Below are 18,820 nucleotides of genomic sequence, written 5' to 3'. Positions count from 1 at the left end.
GAATCTTAACTTTTAGGTTACGTTTGTAACACTATATATATGATCTTTCTCAGGGCACTAAAATCTTAAAAACCCTAATCGCAAATTATTCCAAATGGAAACACTCCCAGAGGCGATATTGACGGAGATTCTGGCGAGGCTGCCTTTGAGAAGCATCTACAGATTCAAAACGGTTAGCAAAACATCGAAATCGTTAATCGAATCTGTGTATGTATTTCCGCCGTCTCTATGTGTCTCTGCACAAAAATTCAAACTCGTGGTCGCTAACGTGCGGCATAACAAAAGAACTCATAAGGTTCTATAGATGCGAGACATGGGAACTTCCAAAGTCTCTAGCTTTTTTGATCCCATATGCTCGTTTATATTATTCCAATGGACTGGTTTTGATTCGAGGATATGGTAGCTGCTTTGTGGGCAATCCTGTTTTACAAGAGTGGGTCAAAATCCCTCCACCTCCAGATGATTCTTCTCTTGTTTATAGTTTGGTGACTCGCGTGGATGAGGATGGAGTCGTTTTGAGCTTCAAAGTGATTAGCTTAACTTCACTAGATAGGACGAGTTTGAGTATGTTTCTTTATTCCTCTGAGACAGGGCTATGGACTTCCAAGATAATTCACTGCGCTCACCAAATTGCCGACCTTCATCATAAATATGTGACTGCTGATGGTACGATTTACTATTCCAATCTATTTAGGCAATCTGGAGTAGTTGTGGCTAATGATTTGTATTCCGAATCTGATCAGTTCCGGGTTATACCTCTCCCTGATCACGATGGGAACAAGAAAAGAGTCTTGACTACTACATCTGGAAGATCTTTCATGTGTATGACTCTTGGCAGCTTTTTAAAGGTTTGGAGGCTGAACAATGATGATGACTCTTGGCAGCTTTTGTCGAAAACCAACCTTCCAGGTTACCTACGGCAATGCATCCTTTTGATAGTGATATTGTCTATATATGGAGTCAACAGAATCGTCATACGGTATCATGTAACTGCGGACAATGAACCATTCAATAATCCTTGGAGATGAATATAATAAAGAGGATGTCTTGAACAAAGCCGTCAGATTTTCGGTCAAGTTATTACAATTCATGCTCCCACGGTGGATGGAACCGATGCCTCGTCCTCCCCATATTGAGATGATCGATACAACTTCACTACTTTCTGACCCTAGTTTACTCGTAAAGAGGAAGAGGTATAGAGTCAGATACGTATGATTTCAGAATGTTTTTTTTTTTTTTTTAAATCTTGTATTTTGAGTTTCTTTAGTTTCTTCTTATCTCTAGTTATTTATCTTAGAACCAAAAAACCAAAAAAAAAAAAAACAAGTAGTTTACATCAAACATTCAGCTACTAAAAAAATCAAAACTTTTACAAAGCAAGTAAGCATCTAAAAGATAACATATGGTGTCATATGTTTCCAAAGAGAGCATCTCCAATGGTTGGATCCATTTTTTGGGATCCAACAATATTTATAACTGAAAAAAATGACAAATTAAAAAAAGTTAGACACTGGAACAAGTTTATTAATTTTGACATAGTCCAATGGAGGGGTCTAAAATAGGAGGATTAAAAAATTCAAATCTTAAAAAGCTTGTGTAAACATAAAAGTGAGAATGTTTAACACACAAGAGAAAGATGCTTATCACAGAACTTCAGCTGATAAAAAAGAGTTGAGATGATCTTGTAATATATAAAACAGAGTGGCAATGTATTGTGCAAGAGATGATAAAAACTGTTGTGTAAACATTAGTAGCAAGTTGAACAACCACTGCAGCAAATCATCCATATGAAAATACAAAGCCAATCTAGCTTATTATATCTCTGTATCAGTCTAAGCCACAGCTAATCTCGTCATTAATTACGTACGAGTCATCAATCATATATCTAAAACTCTTCACATCTAAGTTACAAAAATGCTGAATCAGAACACTTACGTGCTTAAGAATAACTTTTTGGCTCTTTCTTTCTTCCTCCCAAAAACTTACTACTATGTTTTGTTTTTTCTCGCGAAAGTTTGTTATTTTCTGGAGAAACTCAGTGCGATTCTTCAACGTCAAAGTGATATGCTCAAATTAAACCCTAGAGCTACTCTCTTAAATTAAGAGATTAATGTAGTACTTAGGGGTCGAATTCCACAAGGACTCAAGACTACACAATAAATTATAGAGTTTTATAATTAAACTAAACATATTAATTATAAAGATTTTTGGTTCTGCCCGATTAAACCTTAGCATTACTTGTTGCAGCTGGATACGTGGTTTGTGCAGGACCTCTAGCTTAACCTGAGAAGCAAACTTGTAGTCAGAGTCGATGCAACAGGAAACTGATTTACGACATTTTACAAAGTTTATAGATACTTACTTGATACGGTATTGTGTGCTTGCATCGCAGGGCAGTAACTCAAGCTATTTCTTGAGATTTCTTTTGCAGTTCTTTCATGAGTTAGACTATATTGATAACAGTCACGCATGAACATTTCCATTGAAATTTTGATAACAGTTTCTAAATGAAATATTTTGTAAAAAGTATGTTAATCGATGTCAATGTTACTAAAAAAAAACTATTAAGGTACAAGATTTTTTTAAAACTAAATATGACCAAAAAATTTATATATCTATACTAGTATTTTTGCAGCAGTTTTTGCTCAAAAATAATTTTTGGAAAGTTTTTACATTTAATGTATTGACTTTAATATTATTTACCAAAACTTCAAAATTAATTATAGGTAAGATTTTAAAAAATAAGGAAATCTTTCTACCTCATTCAAACATAAATATATGATTATCTTTTATTTTATTTGAGTTTATATTTAAATTATCTTGAATTATTCTATAATACATTTAGTTAATAAAAATTGTGATTTTTTCCTGCATATGATGTAATACAAAATTTTAAAAACAGACATATATTACTCTATAGATGAATAAAAAATAAGAGTACAATATCTCACATTATCTAAAAAATTGGGTAATAGTTTAGAGAATATTTAGTAATATTCTTGAACTTAATGTAACAATCTTTAATATTCAATATAATACCGTTGATCAAAAAAAACAAAAAATAAAAACTCTAGGCATGTCTACAAGACACAAAGACGGTTAAGAGTAAACCGTCTCTTTAAATTAGGAATCCAGGAATCCAATCTTCTGGTCGGCGTCGTCTCCATTATCTCTACTACACCTTTGGTTCTCAAATCCTTGCCGCGTTTTTAATCTCACTTCATTTCAGAACCCAAAACACGGTTTCAACTTTTAAGATATCACATAAATCTCAGACTGGCTTCAGCAACCCTGTTTTGGTTTTGGCTGCAATGAGAAACGAAGATGGTGTTGAAGTGGTCGACAACGATGCGTTTTATATGAGGAAGTCTGTGGAGCTAGCAAAGAGAGCAATTGGGTGTACTAGTGCTAACCCCATGGTACCATGCAAATCGTCAAAAAAAATAAATTACATGTCTAAACTACTTGATTTTAGCCAATTTCTACAATAATTTTAGCGGTGTTAATGAACCATTTAACGGTGCTGAGTCAGATGCCATGGTGGCAAACTTGTGGAATTGAGGCTAAAACGACGTCATTTTTGTTACTGAATAAAATTAAAATGACTTGATGCTAGCAAGGCTCGAACCCGCCAACGGATATGGATCACATTAACGCCCTAACCACTAGGACACTTAACACCTTTTGAAATTTTAAACAAAGCTTTTATTTATCATAATTCAGTTTGTCTCTCTTCTTCTCCCCTTGTTCTTCTTCCTTTTTCTTTCCATGACTGACAGGATGAAATCCAAATCGGATTGAGTCCATCTGCCCTAAGACACTCCATTAGTAATTTAATGGAGATGGAGATAGAGACTGGAAATAAAGTATTAGCTAGGGTTTCTGTGAAAGCTTGTTCTTTTTCGATATGAATTTTGGATCTTAGAAGAAAAAGAAGTCCCAAATCACTAACAATTTCTTCTTCTGCAATTCGGATTTTATAATCTCCATCGTCGCCATATCAGCCATGGAAAGAGACAAAGGAAGAAGAAGAGAGACGAACTGCATTATGATATATAAAAGCTTCGTTCAGAGCTACCAAATTGGTTTCTGTGTCAAAGTGGTTAGAGCGTTAGTATGTTGCCTATCAATTAAAGGGTTCGAGCCTTGCCAGCATCAAGTTCAATTTTTCTTGATGGGTTTTTGAAAAATGAGGAAACTTTAATTCTAGTTTTCATGATTGTGGAATTTTAAGGGGAGTTAGGTGTTAATGAGTTTGATTCATGGCATTGGTTAGTTGTTTTCTCTTAGAGATGCTGGAGACTTAGCTGAGAATGCTACTGCTTATGTTAGTTTGGAACCATGTAATCATTACGGAAGAACACCTCCCTGCACAGAAGCTTTGATTAAGGCTAAGGTGAAAAGAGTTGTGATTGGGATGGTTGATCCTAATCCAATCGTGTTTTCGACAGGTATCAGTCGTTTGAAAGATGCTGGTATTGATGTCACTATGGGTGTTGAAGAAGAGTTATGCAAGAAGATGAATGAAGGATTCATCCATCGAATGTTAAGAGGAAAGCCTTTTCTTGCCCTCAGGTAAGAGTTCATTGCTTCTCTCTTGAGTGTGGAGACAAAACCGCGTCAATAGATTGTTTTTTGTAAGTTTTGTGGTAATTTTGGGAAAAAAAATTTTATGGTATTTTTGAAAAAAAAAATGTGGTATTTTTGGAAAAAAAACTTTTTTAGTGGTATTTAAAGAAATTTCTCATATAAAACAGAGTGGCAATGTGCAAGAGATGATAAAAACTGTTGTGTAAACATTAGTAGCAAGTTGAACAACCACTGCAGCAAAGCATCCATATGAAAATACAAAGCCAATCTAGCTTATTATATCTCTGTAGCAGTCTAAGCCACATCTAATCTCGTCATTAATTACGTACGAGTCATCAATCATATATCAAAACTCTTCACGTCTAAGTTACAAAAATGCTGAATCAAAACACCTACCTGGTTAAGAATAATGATCAACAACCTAATATCTTGTAGCGATAAAGGCTTCTCTCGTTCATAGAACTCCTCATTGTCAACTATCATTAGCATATGCCTGATCATCAACGACAATATTAAACCACTTTCAAGTATTAAATCACCCTCACAACACTAATATACCTATAGTCATACGAGAGAGTGACAATTAATTCATACACCAAACAAAAAAATAGCATTAAATCAAAACAAAACTTACTTATAAACAAGACAAACCACTTCTGCTTCTCATGGCATCGTTTCATATAATTCCACAACACAGCTACTAGCTCGGTTCTATAAGCCAAAATTGTCATGATCCACTCAAGAAGGAGAGTGTTGAGTGCTGCATACTGAAAAGAACTGAATCTATTATGTGACTGCTGATGGTACGATTTACTATTCCAATCTATTTAGTCAACCTGGAGTAGTTGTAGCTCATGATTTGTATTCTGAATCTGATCAGTTCCGGGTTATACCCAGGCCCGGCTTAGAGGCAGTGCAGACGGTGCAAAAGCACCATGTCTCCAGATTTTTATGATTTTTTCTTTAAGGTTTAGGGTCATAAAATTTGAAATGTTGCAAATATAACCCTAGTTTTATGGGAAAAAAAAAATTTGAGCACAAGGTCCCAAAAATAAGTGAGCCGGCACTGGTTATACCTCTCTCTGATCACAACGAAGGCGATGGGAACAAGAAAAGAGTCTTGACTACTACATCCGGAAGACATTTCATGTGTATGAGAACATCATTATCTCAAAAGGAAGAAACCGTTTTAAAGGTTTGGAGGTTGAACAATGATGATGACTCTTGGCAGCTTTTGTCCAAAACCAACCTTCCAGGTGATGATTATGTACCTACGGCAATGCATCCTTTTGATAGTGATATTTTCTATATATGGAGCAAACAGAATCGTCATACGGTATCATGTAACTTGCGGACAAAGAAGAATACATTCCTCGGAGATGAATATAATCAAGAGGGTATCTGGAACAAAGCCAACAGAGTTTCGGTCAAGTTATTACAATTCATGCTCCCACGGTGGATGGAACCGGTGCCTCGTCCTCCCCATATTGAGATGATTGATACAACTAAACTACTTTCTGAGCCTAGTTTACGCCGAAAGAGGTATAAATTCAAATACGTGTGATTTTGACTCAATGATTTCAGAATGCTTTAAAAAAAAAAAAAAAATCTTGTGTTTTGAGTTTCTTTCTCGTTATTTTATGTTTGAACCACAAAATAAAAACAAAACAAGCAGTTTACAATTTACATTAAACATTACTGATCAGTGCGTTGAAGAAGTCGTTACATCAAACATTCAGCTACTAAAACTCAAACTTCTACCAGTGTTTTCTTGATTAAAACCGACGGTCTAAAATCAAATAGCCTAGTAAACCGATGGATATATAACGTTACGCTTTCCGGTTAAGCGTAACCGGCTCTTTGAATTAGGAATCTAATCTTGTCTTCGTCGTCGTCGTCTCCCGTTGATATTAGGGTTTCGACTGAATTCGCCGCCGTAGACAGCTCGGATCTGAAATCCAGTAGCTGGTGAACCACAGCCATCAAAAATTTCGAAACCGATCTTACGATTTCTAAACTAAAACCTAAGTTCAATAGTGATATGCAGATCACATGTCACCTCCCGATTTCGATTCCTTCGATCAATCCACGAACTTCGGTTCCAGTTTTATCGCTATCCTCAAATCCTCGCCGCGTTTTTAATCTCACTTCACTTCAGAACGCAAAACACGGTTTCAAGATATCACATCAATCTCAGACTGGTTTCAGCAACCCTGTTTTGGCTGCAATGAGAAGCGGAGATGGTGTTGAAGTCGTCGTCGTCGACGATGCGTTCTATATGAGGAAGTCTGTGGAGCTAGCAAAGAGAGCAATTGGGTGTACTAGTCCTAACCCCATGGTTGGTTGTGTCATTGTCAAAGACGGAGCTGTTGTTGGTGAAGGGTTTCATCCCAAAGCTGGTCAGCCTCATGCTGAGGTATAAACAATTTCGTTTGATTTCAACAAAAAAGGTTCAATTTTTCTTGATGGTTTTATGCAAAATGAGGAAACTTTAGTTCTAGCTTTCATGATTGTGGAATTTTGAGTTTGATTCATTTTCATTGGTTGGTTAGGTGTTTGCTCTTAGAGATGCTGGTGACTTAGCTGAGAATGCTACTGCTTATGTTAGTTTGGAACCATGTAATCATTACGGAAGAACACCTCCCTGTACAGAAGCATTGATTAAGGCTAAGGTGAAAAGAGTTGTGATTGGGATGGTTGATCCTAATCCAATCGTTTTTTCTTCTGGTATCAGTCGTTTGAAAGATGCTGGTATTGATGTCACTGTGGGTGTTGAAGAAGAGTTATGCAAGAAGATGAATGAGGGATTCATCCATCGAATGTTAACAGGAAAGCCTTTTCTTGCCCTTAGGTAAAAGTTCATTGCTTCTCTCTTGAGTGTGGAGACAAAACCGAGTCAATAGATTGTTTTTTGTAATTTTTGGAAATCTTTGCAGGTATTCTATATCTGTGAATGGTTGTTTTGTGGACAAGATTGGGGAAGGGGCTACGGATACTGGTGGGTACTACTCAAAGCTATTACAGGAGTACGACGCTGTAATACTTTCGTCCTCGTTTTCTGATAAGCTCCCGAGCATTTCCTCGCAAGAAGATACTAATGTTTCGATCCAACCTATTCAAATCATAGTAGCTAGCAATGTACTACAGTCTCCTATCCTTACTTCTTCCAGTACAGTGGAAGAATCGGGTCCAAAAGTTGTGATGTTCACCAAAAAGGAATTGGTTGCAGAATCTGGAACCAACATGGTTGAGACCGTGGTATTGGAAAAGATAAACTTGGATTCCATTTTAGATTACTGTTATCATCGTGGACTATGCAGTGTGTTGTTGGATTTGAGGGGGAACATCAAAGACCTTGAAGTGCTTATGAGAGATGGATTCGAGCAGAAACTGTTGCAGAAAGTAGTGATTGAGGTTTTACCGGAATGGAGCACAAAAGATGAGAGACAGATCGCGTCAATGGAGTGGTTAGAATCAAAACATGTGAAAGATTTGCAGTCTAAGCAATTAGGTAGAAGCGTTTTGCTAGAGGGCTATTTTTGATGTTTTTATGTATGATGTCATGCATGATACTTTTTGAAAAGCATTGTATTTTGAAGGGTTTACAGATAATAGTAATGGACTAATAAAAGACTTTTTGTAGAAGTTTTAAATTTTGAAAATAAGAAAATATTTTCACATGTTGAGAATGCGATTCGACCTTCTTTATATGGCCTACACATAATGGGTATCCTAAGATCTAGTGTGGTTTCGTAATTGGATAATTGGAACTCATGAATAACATGTCAACTACACAACAATGTATTGAAAACCGATTGTTGTCAAACTGCATTACAAATTTGACAAATCTTCTAGATTTTTGTGGGAATATGAACTAATGGCAAGAAATAAGTACTAATCAAAGCATATTTGATAACTATAACAATCCTACTTTCAAATTCAGAATTTATAATTGCTAAAAATAGAGTTTTTTTTTTTCTTCTTATTTTGTTATAGCATTAAATTTAAGAACATTACGCGCTATCTATATAATGATTGTTTTAAATGAGTTAACCTTTTACCATTATTCGAAAAACCGAAATACAGTATGTATACATGTCATAGTTTGTATCCGACATAAAACATCTAATCTAATCTAGTAGTATGTGTACATAATAATAGAGAAATGTGATAAAGATTCATCTACAAATTGGTGATGGGAACAAATTAAAGATTATGAGCATGTCTTTATGTCGACTATGTTCGAGTGGTTCAACAAAATCCACGCAATTGCCTTAGCGAAAAAGTTGACTATACTCACCCCACCACTCTCCATTTCACAACCTTTTCTTTTATCCTTCTCCTTTTGCATTTATAGAAAACGATGTTAAGTATTTTTCAATGATGGAATTCAGAAAAAAAAAATATAATTGTTAAGCTAATGTCATTACTATACTAAGTAAATGTAAGTACATGATTAGCCAACCAATTGGAGAATTGAGTGATCTTATCGAACCCCAAGTTCGAACAAACGCTATATAATTGAGAGTGAAATTATTGATCAAAAAATTACGCAATGGTCTAAAATACAAACAGAGACTATTTGTTCAATAGTTCTAGCAAATTTCTGATTTAAATATGCACCCAAAAGGCAAAAACCATGTGAGAGTTAATTGGCATGTTTTATATCCAATATCGATTGACGATGCATGAAAATATAATATCATGTGAGAGTTATGAGTTATGACTAACGAGCTTTGACTTAAAATGATTTGTTTATAAATAATTTAACGCATGCCTCTTACAAACTAATGTTGATTCATTGTTACTACCAATTTGATATTCTTAAATCTTTAAAACTAGATGAATACATAAAACAATATTGACCATAACATGAGTCAAGAATTTTATTTAAAGAACTTACCTTTTTAACTTTGTCTTGCTTTTGTTATGTTCTATATAATAATTTGGTATATATATAACTTTCGTTCTTTACAATGCCGTTTTCACTAACTAAATTGTTAATTATCATTAGGCGAATCAAGATGTCACTTCAACCAACCTCCTTCTTTATATAAGCGTGGTTAATATTGAGTTTTATCATCATTGTCTATGTGAAAAAAGAATGGAGCCGAGCCATTCAAACACAGCTCAATCAAGAAGATCTGTAGATCGTAAAACAGTTGAGAAAAATAGAAGGATGCAAATGAAATCTCTCTACTCAGAACTCACCTCTCTTCTTCCCCATCATTCTTCTAGGGTTTCTTTCTTCTTCTCTTTATTCTTTTGTTCATCTTATGCATAATTTTTAATTCCATGTGTACTTATATCTTAATATATAAAAACTCTTTTCTTGTTTGTTGTTAGGAGCCTTTAACACTGCCTGATCAGCTAGATGAAGCTGCGAACTACATCAAGAAGCTACAAGTGAACGTGGAGAAAAAGAGAGAAAGGAAAAGCAAACTTGTTGCGGCTGCAACTTCCGAGAAGTTGAATTCCGCAGGATCTTCGTTGGTTTCTTCGAGTGTCGACGTCTCCGTGCCTAGAAAGCTGCCGAGAATCGAAATTCAAGAAACCGGTTCGATTTTTCACATCTTTCTCGTGACAAGCTTAGAACACAAGTTTATGTTCTGTGAGATCGTTCGTGTTCTCACTGAGGAACTAGGAGCTGAGATCACACATGCTGGATACTCCATTGTTGATGATGCCGTCTTCCACACTCTTCATTGCAAGGTATAACATCCAAGAACACATTTTTTTTTGACTTAGAATATATAGCAATCTCAAATTTTGCTACTACTACTACTAAGTCTATTATGTTAAAATACTACGTGTAGTCCAGAAGATTGTATAAACACAGTGGGAATGGGATTAAAGTTCCGTCACCGGGATATATTATAAAGTTTATAACATATGAATGCTCTCAAAATGCTAAGAAACTATACATCGGTCCCATTTGATAATAAGTTAATTTGTACTAGTTGATTCCTCGTAATATCCATTATATTCCCTGCAGATGTCCTTGATGTTTTTTTTGTTTTGTTTATTGTGAATGAAATTTGTTAATTTATATTTTAATGTACATATATAGGTGGAAGAGTGTGATTACGGAGCTAGGAGTCAAATTACTGAAAGACTGGAGAAGTTTGTGAGCAGTGTTAATTAATTAATTAAGATAGTTTTCTTGTTCCTTTTTTTTTTCTTGAAAAAAAGGTGTAAAATGTTCTTGTTCCTTTTCTTGATTTAGTATTTGATGTCAGACTCCTTTTCTTGAATTATATCATGTGCTGTGAAAGTGACGTTTTATTGTGAGCATAATTATTTTTTTTCTCTACTAACAGCTGTGAAATATAGGATAATAAAAATATATAAGAACTAAATCCAAAAATGAAAAGAAAAGAAAAAGAAATTGAGAACAATTGCATGAACGAGAATTTTAGCCTAATCATTAAAATATGCTAGGAATGTAACAATTTTTTTTAAATATTTTAATTTTAATATTTTTAAAAATAGCCATCAAATAATGAAAAATTAACCGACCATATTTTATGTTTTTTCGTATGAATGTATGATACCTTATCATTTGAATTAAATTTCAAATCAATACATATATATATATATATATATATATATATACAACTATACAAGTTATCATTTTATCTTTGAGACTTTGACAACTAGCACATCATTGATATAATTTCTATGGTGTGCGATTCCATAGACTATTACGATCAACCAAAAATCCAATCATATTTATACAAATTTAACATTTTTGTATTATAATTAACCAAATAACCAAAAATTATATCATTTAAACTAAATTCTGATAAATAATTTTGATTAAAAAACAAATCTATTTTGTCACATTTCAAATTAATCAGAAGAAACAAAATTGATAAAGTTTTACATATGGGCTGTTAAAATATGGTCCAACAAATATTCATTAAAAGCCCATAAAGCCCAAATATGAACAAAACACGTTTTTTTTCTTCTACATTCTCTCTCCTTCGTAGTCTAAAGAATTAGGGTTTCCGCTTTCTCCACACGCAGCTGCAACACTATCTTCTCCCCAAAAAAAAAAAATGGTCGCCGAAGCTTTCGAATTCGTCGCCGTTCCTTTCAATTTCGATGGCTGGGGACCTCCAGACGCTTCCGACGTTTCCTCCTCTGCCTCATCCACCAGTGTTGCCGCCGCAAATCTCCTCCCCAACGTTCCTTTCGCTTCCTTCTCCCGTTCCGATAAGCTCGGCCGTGTAGCTGATTGGACTCGCAATCTCTCTAACCCCTCAGCTCGTCCTCCCACCGGATCCAAATCAGATCCGTCTGCAGTTTTCGATTTCTCCGCTTTTGCTATTGACGAAGGATTCGGTCTCGCTTCCTCCGGTGGAAATCCCGATGAAGACGCAGCTTTCCGTCTCGTCGACGGCAAGCCACCGCCGCGTCCTAAATTCGGACCTAAGTGGCGTTTCAATCCTCACCACAATCGGAATCAGCTTCCTCAGCGGCGAGATGAAGAAGTCGAAGCTAAGAAGCGTGATGCTGAGAAGGAACGAGCTCGTCGTGATCGTCTCTACAATCTCAACCGTAACAACATCCATCACCAGCGCCGTGAAGCCGCCGCTTTCAAATCATCCGTTGATATTCAGCCGGAGTGGAACATGCTTGAGCAGATCCCTTTCTCGACGTTCTCGAAGCTCTCGTACTCTGTTCAAGAGCCAGAAGATCTCCTTCTCTGTGGTGGCCTTGAGTACTACAACCGCGTTAATGATCGCATAACGCCCAAGAACGAGCGTAGACTCGAGCGTTTCAAGAACAGGAACTTCTTCAAAGTCACTACTAGTGATGATCCTGTGATTAGGCGTTTAGCTAAGGAAGACAAAGCTACTGTTTTCGCTACTGATGCTATATTAGCTGCTCTTATGTGTGCTCCTCGATCTGTTTACTCTTGGGATATTGTTATCCAGCGTGTTGGCAACAAACTGTTCTTTGACAAGAGAGATGGATCACAGCTTGATTTGTTGTCTGTGCACGAGACATCTCAAGAGCCATTGCCTGAGGCTAAAGATGATATCAACTCTGCTCACTCTCTAGGTATGGAAGCTGCGTATATCAATCAGAACTTTTCTCAGCAGGTGTTGGTTAGAGATGGAAAGAAGGAAACTTTTGATGAGGCGAATCCATTTGCTAATGAAGGTGACGAGATTGCTTCTGTTGCTTATAGGTATAGGAGATGGAAGCTTGATAATGATATGCATCTTGTTGCGAGGTGTGAGTTGCAGAGTGTTGCTGAGCTCAACAACCAGAGATCGTTCTTAACTTTGAATGCTCTCAATGAGTTTGATCCTAAGTATTCTGGTGTTGATTGGAGGCAGAAGCTTGAAACTCAGAGAGGTGCGGTTTTAGCTACTGAGTTGAAGAACAATGGTAATAAGTTGGCTAAGTGGACTGCACAAGCTCTCTTGGCTAATGCTGATATGATGAAGATTGGGTTTGTCTCTAGGGTTCATCCTCGTGATCATTTCAACCATGTTATCTTATCTGTTTTGGGGTATAAGCCTAAGGATTTCGCTGGACAGATCAATCTGAACACTTCTAACATGTGGGGTATTGTGAAATCCATTGTTGATCTGTGTATGAAACTAAGCGAAGGAAAGTATGTTCTTGTCAAGGATCCATCGAAGCCTCAAGTGAGGATTTACGAGGTTCCACCAGATGCTTTTGAGAATGATTATGTTGAGGAACCGTTGCCTGAAGATGAACAGGTTCAGCCACCTGAGGAGAACACAGAAGGAGCAGAACCAAGTGTAGCTGCAGCTAAAGAAACTGAGGATAAGAAAGCTGATGAAGCTCAAGCTTGATGGTTATAAAGTCAGGTAATATATACAAACCCTCTTAAATTGAAAAAGTTGTTACCGTTATATGCTTGTTGGATTTGATTACTTGTTTAGGAACTTGGATTAAGCACTTAGAATACATGAATTTGCAGAACGCACTATAATTAATCTAGTTTGTGATCATCTGACTTTCATGCTTTTGTGTTCATCATAGATTAGAAACTGGTGGCGTAGTGTGATTGATGATTTTTATTTGTAGCTATAAAGTTATAAAACATAAGCATCATTCATATATTCACAATTTGAAGTATCTTCTTCAGGTCAAAGTCCACACTTTTGGTTTCTGGGTTCGTTTGAGAGTTGAAGCTTCAATCAGACAACAGCTATGGAGGGTTTTGTTTTCTATTATCTTGTCTTTTTCCAATTTTTGGTGGTACTGCTGTAATTTGAGATTTAGAACACTATCTTCGTGACATCTTTTGGAAAAATCATCACATGGTTCACAAAACATAAATCTTTTTTTATATCATGGCTCTCTTATTATATACCCTCCAAATGTCTTGAATCATTTTGCACCTGTCACTTGATTTTATAAAATTTGCAATTTATGGTCAAGTCTAGTTAGATGGAATTTGTTTCTTTTATAACATGATAGTTATTTGTTAGTTTTATTTGTTGCTGTCGTTCAGCATATTCTCTTATGAATGAGTTTTGATTCTAATTGTCCTGGTCTGTTTTTATTCTCTGTTAAACTGTCATAGCTCACATTTATTTCTATATTAAACCCAAAATTAGAAAAACTCAACCAAATGGTTTCACTAAGCATTCGGTTTTTTTTTCACATTTTCCAATAGGAACACCGATATATTAACTAATAATAATTGTAGCAACGGCAAAAACCATAACAATGCAACAAAACAAACCCCTTGCCCCTAAAGCCTCCTTTAATCCTTTTAAATAGGTTACATCTGAGCTCTTCAATTTTCAAAACATACTCAAGAACATAACAACAAGCATAGAGCAAAATCAAAAGAAGAAGAAAAATGGGTTCCACCACGATCACAATTTTCTTCTTTGCTTTGTTTTTCATATACTTATCTTTCCCTAAAATCTCACTCGCAAATTCTGAAGTCGGTATGATTATTTAGCTCTCTCTCCTATTTCATTCTACTAACTTTTTATCTTTTGTATCAAAATTCAGACTTATATATGTTTTTGTTTCTGTTTTTAATCCGAAAACAGACGATGAAACTCCATTCACATATGAACAAAAGACAGAGAAAGGACCAGAGGGATGGGGCAACATAAATCCGGAATGGAAAGTTTGTAACACCGGAAGATTCCAATCTCCGATCGATCTCACAAACGAAAGAGTCAGCCTTATCCATGATCAAGCTTGGCATAGGCAATACCAACCAGCTCCTGCTGTCATTACAAACAGAGGACATGACATTATGGTAAAACTTTTTATTTCAATATTTAGTTTATTCTCATTACATTATATTACCATTACAACGCTTCAAACATTTGAAATCTTTTTTTTTTTACTTCTTTCTCAAGGTATCGTGGAAAGGAGATGCTGGGAAAATAACAATACGACAAACTGATTTTAAATTGGTGCAATGCCATTGGCATTCACCCTCTGAGCATACCGTCAACGGAACTAGGTATGACCTAGAGCTTCACATGGTTCACACGAGTGCTCGAGGCAGAACTGCAGTTATTGGAGTTCTTTACAAACTAGGCGAACCTAATGAATTCCTCACAAAGGTAACCGTATAATACTTAATATTGTATTTTTTAGAGATTTTGCTTGATGATTTTGTAATTTTCGAAAATAACACACATATATATGCAGCTACTAAATGGAATAAAAGCAGTGGGAAACAAAGAGGTAGATCTAGGTGTGATTGATCCTCGAGAGATTAGGTTTCAAACCAGAAAATTCTATAGATACATTGGCTCTCTCACTGTTCCTCCATGCACCGAAGGCGTTCTTTGGACTGTCGTCAAAAGGGTATTTACATTTTTGTTTCATTTTTATATAAATTGTTATATAATGATCTTAGCTTCCTTCTTAACTCATTACATATGCATGATCCTTCGTGTATGTATATGTAGGTGAACACAATATCAATGGAGCAAATCACAGCTCTGAGGGAAGCCGTTGATGATGTGAGTAGTCGAAATTGCCTTTATGTAGTAATTTCATGAACAAAATTGACTTGATTTTTTTTTAATTACCAATTAATTAATTAATTTACCCAACTGAATAGGGGTTTGAGACAAATTCAAGACCGGTTCAAGACTCAAAGGGCAGATCAGTTTGGTTCTACGATCCAAATGTTTGATTTATTGATTTCATTTATTTTGTAATACCCTTTACCAAATATACTATTTTGTAATATCAAAGATTTTTCGAACTTTAATTAAGAAAGCAATGAGTTAACTCCATTCATGTCTCAATATCAGCAATGTTCCTCAATATACCATTAGTAATACTCCTCTTCTTTTTTTTTGGTCAACTAGTAATACTCCTCTAATCCTCATCGGAAAAGAACAAAGTTACCTGATTACATCAACATTACGACTAACCACTTACCACTCTGTCATTTATATAAAAGCAAGCAGTCTAAGCTACTAAATTTAACTCTAATTAAGCACATATATACTCTAATTAAGCACACCTAAAGATAAAATGGTCAGAAAGAGAGGGAGAAAGATTAATGGTAAGGTTAGAGAGTTTGTCCTTGAGCACTCGGCGAGAGGAGTCGTCATATATCCTTCAAACCCTTCCTCTTCCTGATGTATTCAATACTTGTTAACTTATTTTAACAATAATAGATTAATACAATTAATATATTCGATCAATAGCACTTTCTTTCACAATTTTTTTTTTTAAATATATTCAATTATCACCAAGCCAATCCATCAAAGAATCTCTATTAGTCTATAAAACCAGAAAACGAGAAAATGTTGTTTAATTACACAGAGAAATACATTTGGTACGTAGCTAATCATCATGTCCCATTTTTTAAGCAAATCAGAATCGTAGTTGAACAACCAAAGTCAAGTGAGAAAATCGCCGTTAAGCAAAAGGGAAGGCCAAAAGAGATAGCCTATATAAAATACACATGGTTTACTCTATTTAGGGTTTTGTGTTTTCGGTACCTTTATATATGTAACATTCACCATATAAAGTTTTCACATGTGTGTAATTTTATGCAACTTTATGTACATTTCGTTTTCGATCGGTACATTTTTACTAATAATAAAAAAATTTTAAAAAATGATGAAAGCCCATAATCTACGGAAGCAAGCTAGAGAATGCAAGTAGAGAGAATTCAAATAAGCCATGTTTTGTTTGTTCAAGTCGTTCGTTATTATTCAACATATTCTCTTATGAATAAGTTCAATTCTATTATCCAGGTCGATTTTAATCTTTGTCATATTGTCATAGCTCACATAAACAAACTTACTATAAAATCCCAAATTAGAAAACTCAACCAAACGGAACCAATGAACTGTCGACAAAAAAAAAAAAAAAAAAAAAGAACCAATGAACTGTTTTTTTTTGGTTTTGGTTATCATTGAGAAATCAGTTTTATTTTTTTACAATAGATGCACCAAATTAATAACTAATAATTCGCATTTCGCAGCAACCGCAAAAGTTACAAAATAACAACAAAACAAACCTTTCCATAAAGCCTCTTTTATAAATAGGTTAATAATATCTCTAAACTCTTTCATTGTCCAAAACACTCAAGAAGATTAAACACAATCAATTCTCAAAAGAATTATTTATAAATGGAACCAAACACAAAAACAATTTTCTTGTTTGCAATGTTTTTCTTCGATATCTTTTTCCCTAATATTCTACTCGTTTATGCTCGTGAAGTCGGTATGATTCCTATATCCCTACCTATTGTACTCTAGTAATCTGATCTTTTTTGGATCTTAATTATGACTTTATTACTATAATAATTTGAAAAAACAGGCCACAACCACAAAGCATCATATACATACAAACAAAAAACAGACAAAGGACCAGAGGGATGGGGTAACATAGATCCTGATTGGAAAGTTTGTAACACCGGAAAATTTCAATCTCCGATCGATCTTACCAACGAAAGAGTCAGTCTTGTTCATGATCAAGCATGGAAATTAGATTACAAACCAGCTCCGGCTGTAATTGTAAACAGAGGACATGACATTATGGTAGTTAAACATTTTCTAATTCATATATCATAGTTGTTATATTTTCCACTTAATTATATTATTATTAATACATTCATTATGGTGATTTAAATCTTGATACAATTAAAAATAGGTATCGTGGAAAGGAGATGCTGGAAAAGTAACAATACATCAAACGGATTTTAAATTGGTGCAATGCCATTGGCATACTCCCTCTGAGCATACCATTAACGGAACCAGGTTTGTATTTTTTTTTTCAACAAATGGCAAAAGAAATAAAAACAATTTCGCTTACACCAAATTTGTCAAAACTTTTAGATGACTTTTTTTTTTTTTTAATGTGTTACAGTTACGATTTGGAGCTTCACATGGTTCACACGAGTGCTCATGGCAAACATGCAGTGATTGGTGTTCTTTACAAATTAGGTGAACCTAATGAATTCATTGCAAAGGTACAGTTTATAATTACATATATATATGTATGATTATTTTATTTTTAAAATTAGTTTGATGATTTGTTAATTTCGAAACAAAATAAACATGCAGCTACTAAATGGAATAAAAGGAGTGGAGAAAAAAGAGAAAGATATAGGGATGGTGGATCCTCGAGAGGCTAGGTTTCATAGCAAAATCTATAGATACATTGGGTCTTTAACTGCTCCTCCTTGCACTGAAGGCGTTATTTGGACCGTACTCACAAAGGTACGCATTAGTATAATTTTTGTTTCGTTTTATAAATTTGATAACCTTCTTTATTCATTACATATATATTTCATTTTTCGTTATATACAAATATTGCAAAATATCAGTAAATTGTCGTATATTGGTATATGTAGGTGAACACAGTATCAATGGAGCAAATTACAGCTCTGAAGGAAGCCGTTGACGATGTAAGCACATAGTCGAAATTGATTATGTAATTTCATTAGAATAATACTGATTTAGTTTATTTCTAACTAATTAATTGAATGATCAATAGGGGTTTGAGGTAAATTCAAGACCGGTTCAAGACCCACATGGAAGATCAGTTTGGTTCTACAATCATAATGTTTGATAGATTAAATTAATTTATTTTTTTGTAATATCCTTTTGCATAATAAGAATTTATCTATATTTTGTAATATCGAGAATGTTCGAACGTGAATAAAGAAACAGTGAGTTGCATTAATTCATTTTTAAAATAAAAGTATATATAAACATCACATCATCAATTGCTCCCT

General features: G+C 34.8%; 5 protein-coding genes and 2 pseudogenes across 6 annotated transcripts; all 7 read left to right on the top strand.

The window, feature by feature from the left end:
- Nucleotides 1–65: 65 nt before the first annotated feature.
- LOC109128087 (F-box protein At3g26010 pseudogene) lies at nt 66–1,038 on the top strand (annotated as a pseudogene).
- Nucleotides 1,039–3,311: 2,273 nt separating this feature from the next.
- On the top strand, nt 3,312–4,579 carry LOC147930420 (riboflavin biosynthesis protein PYRD, chloroplastic pseudogene; annotated as a pseudogene).
- A 1,693-nt stretch (nt 4,580–6,272) lies between these two features.
- Nucleotides 6,273–8,270, top strand: LOC104718241 (riboflavin biosynthesis protein PYRD, chloroplastic-like). Its single transcript, XM_010435950.3, has 3 exons — nt 6,273–7,006; nt 7,143–7,441; nt 7,527–8,270. Exons 1-3 carry the CDS (start codon nt 6,632–6,634, stop codon nt 8,131–8,133), a joined length of 1,281 nt encoding a protein of 426 aa, XP_010434252.2. The 5' UTR covers nt 6,273–6,631; the 3' UTR covers nt 8,134–8,270.
- Nucleotides 8,271–9,385: 1,115 nt separating this feature from the next.
- On the top strand, nt 9,386–10,903 carry LOC104718240 (transcription factor bHLH162-like). Its single transcript, XM_010435949.3, has 3 exons — nt 9,386–9,829; nt 9,937–10,302; nt 10,661–10,903. The coding sequence occupies exons 1-3, from the start codon at nt 9,695–9,697 to the stop codon at nt 10,733–10,735; spliced, it is 576 nt and encodes a 191-aa protein (XP_010434251.2). The 5' UTR covers nt 9,386–9,694; the 3' UTR covers nt 10,736–10,903.
- A 473-nt stretch (nt 10,904–11,376) lies between these two features.
- Nucleotides 11,377–13,948, top strand: LOC104733445 (eukaryotic translation initiation factor 3 subunit D). Its single transcript, XM_087478567.1, has 2 exons — nt 11,377–13,442; nt 13,724–13,948. Exon 1 carries the CDS (start codon nt 11,652–11,654, stop codon nt 13,425–13,427), a length of 1,776 nt encoding a protein of 591 aa, XP_087334693.1. The 5' UTR covers nt 11,377–11,651; the 3' UTR covers nt 13,428–13,442; nt 13,724–13,948.
- Nucleotides 13,949–14,446: 498 nt separating this feature from the next.
- Nucleotides 14,447–15,888, top strand: LOC104733444 (alpha carbonic anhydrase 4-like). The gene is made up of 6 exons (XM_087476860.1): nt 14,447–14,537; nt 14,646–14,860; nt 14,964–15,173; nt 15,262–15,420; nt 15,525–15,578; nt 15,680–15,888. Exons 1-6 carry the CDS (start codon nt 14,447–14,449, stop codon nt 15,752–15,754), a joined length of 804 nt encoding a protein of 267 aa, XP_087332986.1. The 3' UTR covers nt 15,755–15,888.
- Nucleotides 15,889–17,210: 1,322 nt separating this feature from the next.
- On the top strand, nt 17,211–18,759 carry LOC104731460 (alpha carbonic anhydrase 4-like). 2 transcript variants are annotated; one of them, XM_087477941.1, is made up of 7 exons: nt 17,211–17,295; nt 17,416–17,621; nt 17,734–17,840; nt 17,950–18,052; nt 18,147–18,302; nt 18,437–18,490; nt 18,580–18,759. In XM_087477941.1, exons 1-7 carry the CDS (start codon nt 17,211–17,213, stop codon nt 18,652–18,654), a joined length of 786 nt encoding a protein of 261 aa, XP_087334067.1. In that variant the 3' UTR covers nt 18,655–18,759. The 2 variants fall into 2 exon arrangements, with proteins under 2 accessions (XP_087334067.1, XP_087334066.1); XM_087477940.1 differs by having other exon boundaries at nt 17,401–17,621.
- The last annotated feature ends 61 nt before the right edge of the window (nt 18,760–18,820 follow it).

The sequence above is a fragment of the Camelina sativa genome, chromosome 12, assembly GCF_030686135.1.
Source record: "Camelina sativa cultivar CO46 ecotype springtype chromosome 12, ASM3068613v1".
Taxonomy (NCBI): Eukaryota; Viridiplantae; Streptophyta; class Magnoliopsida; order Brassicales; family Brassicaceae; genus Camelina; species Camelina sativa.
Note: the sequence above shows the minus strand (reverse complement) of the source record. Positions and strands in the feature narration are given on the sequence as shown.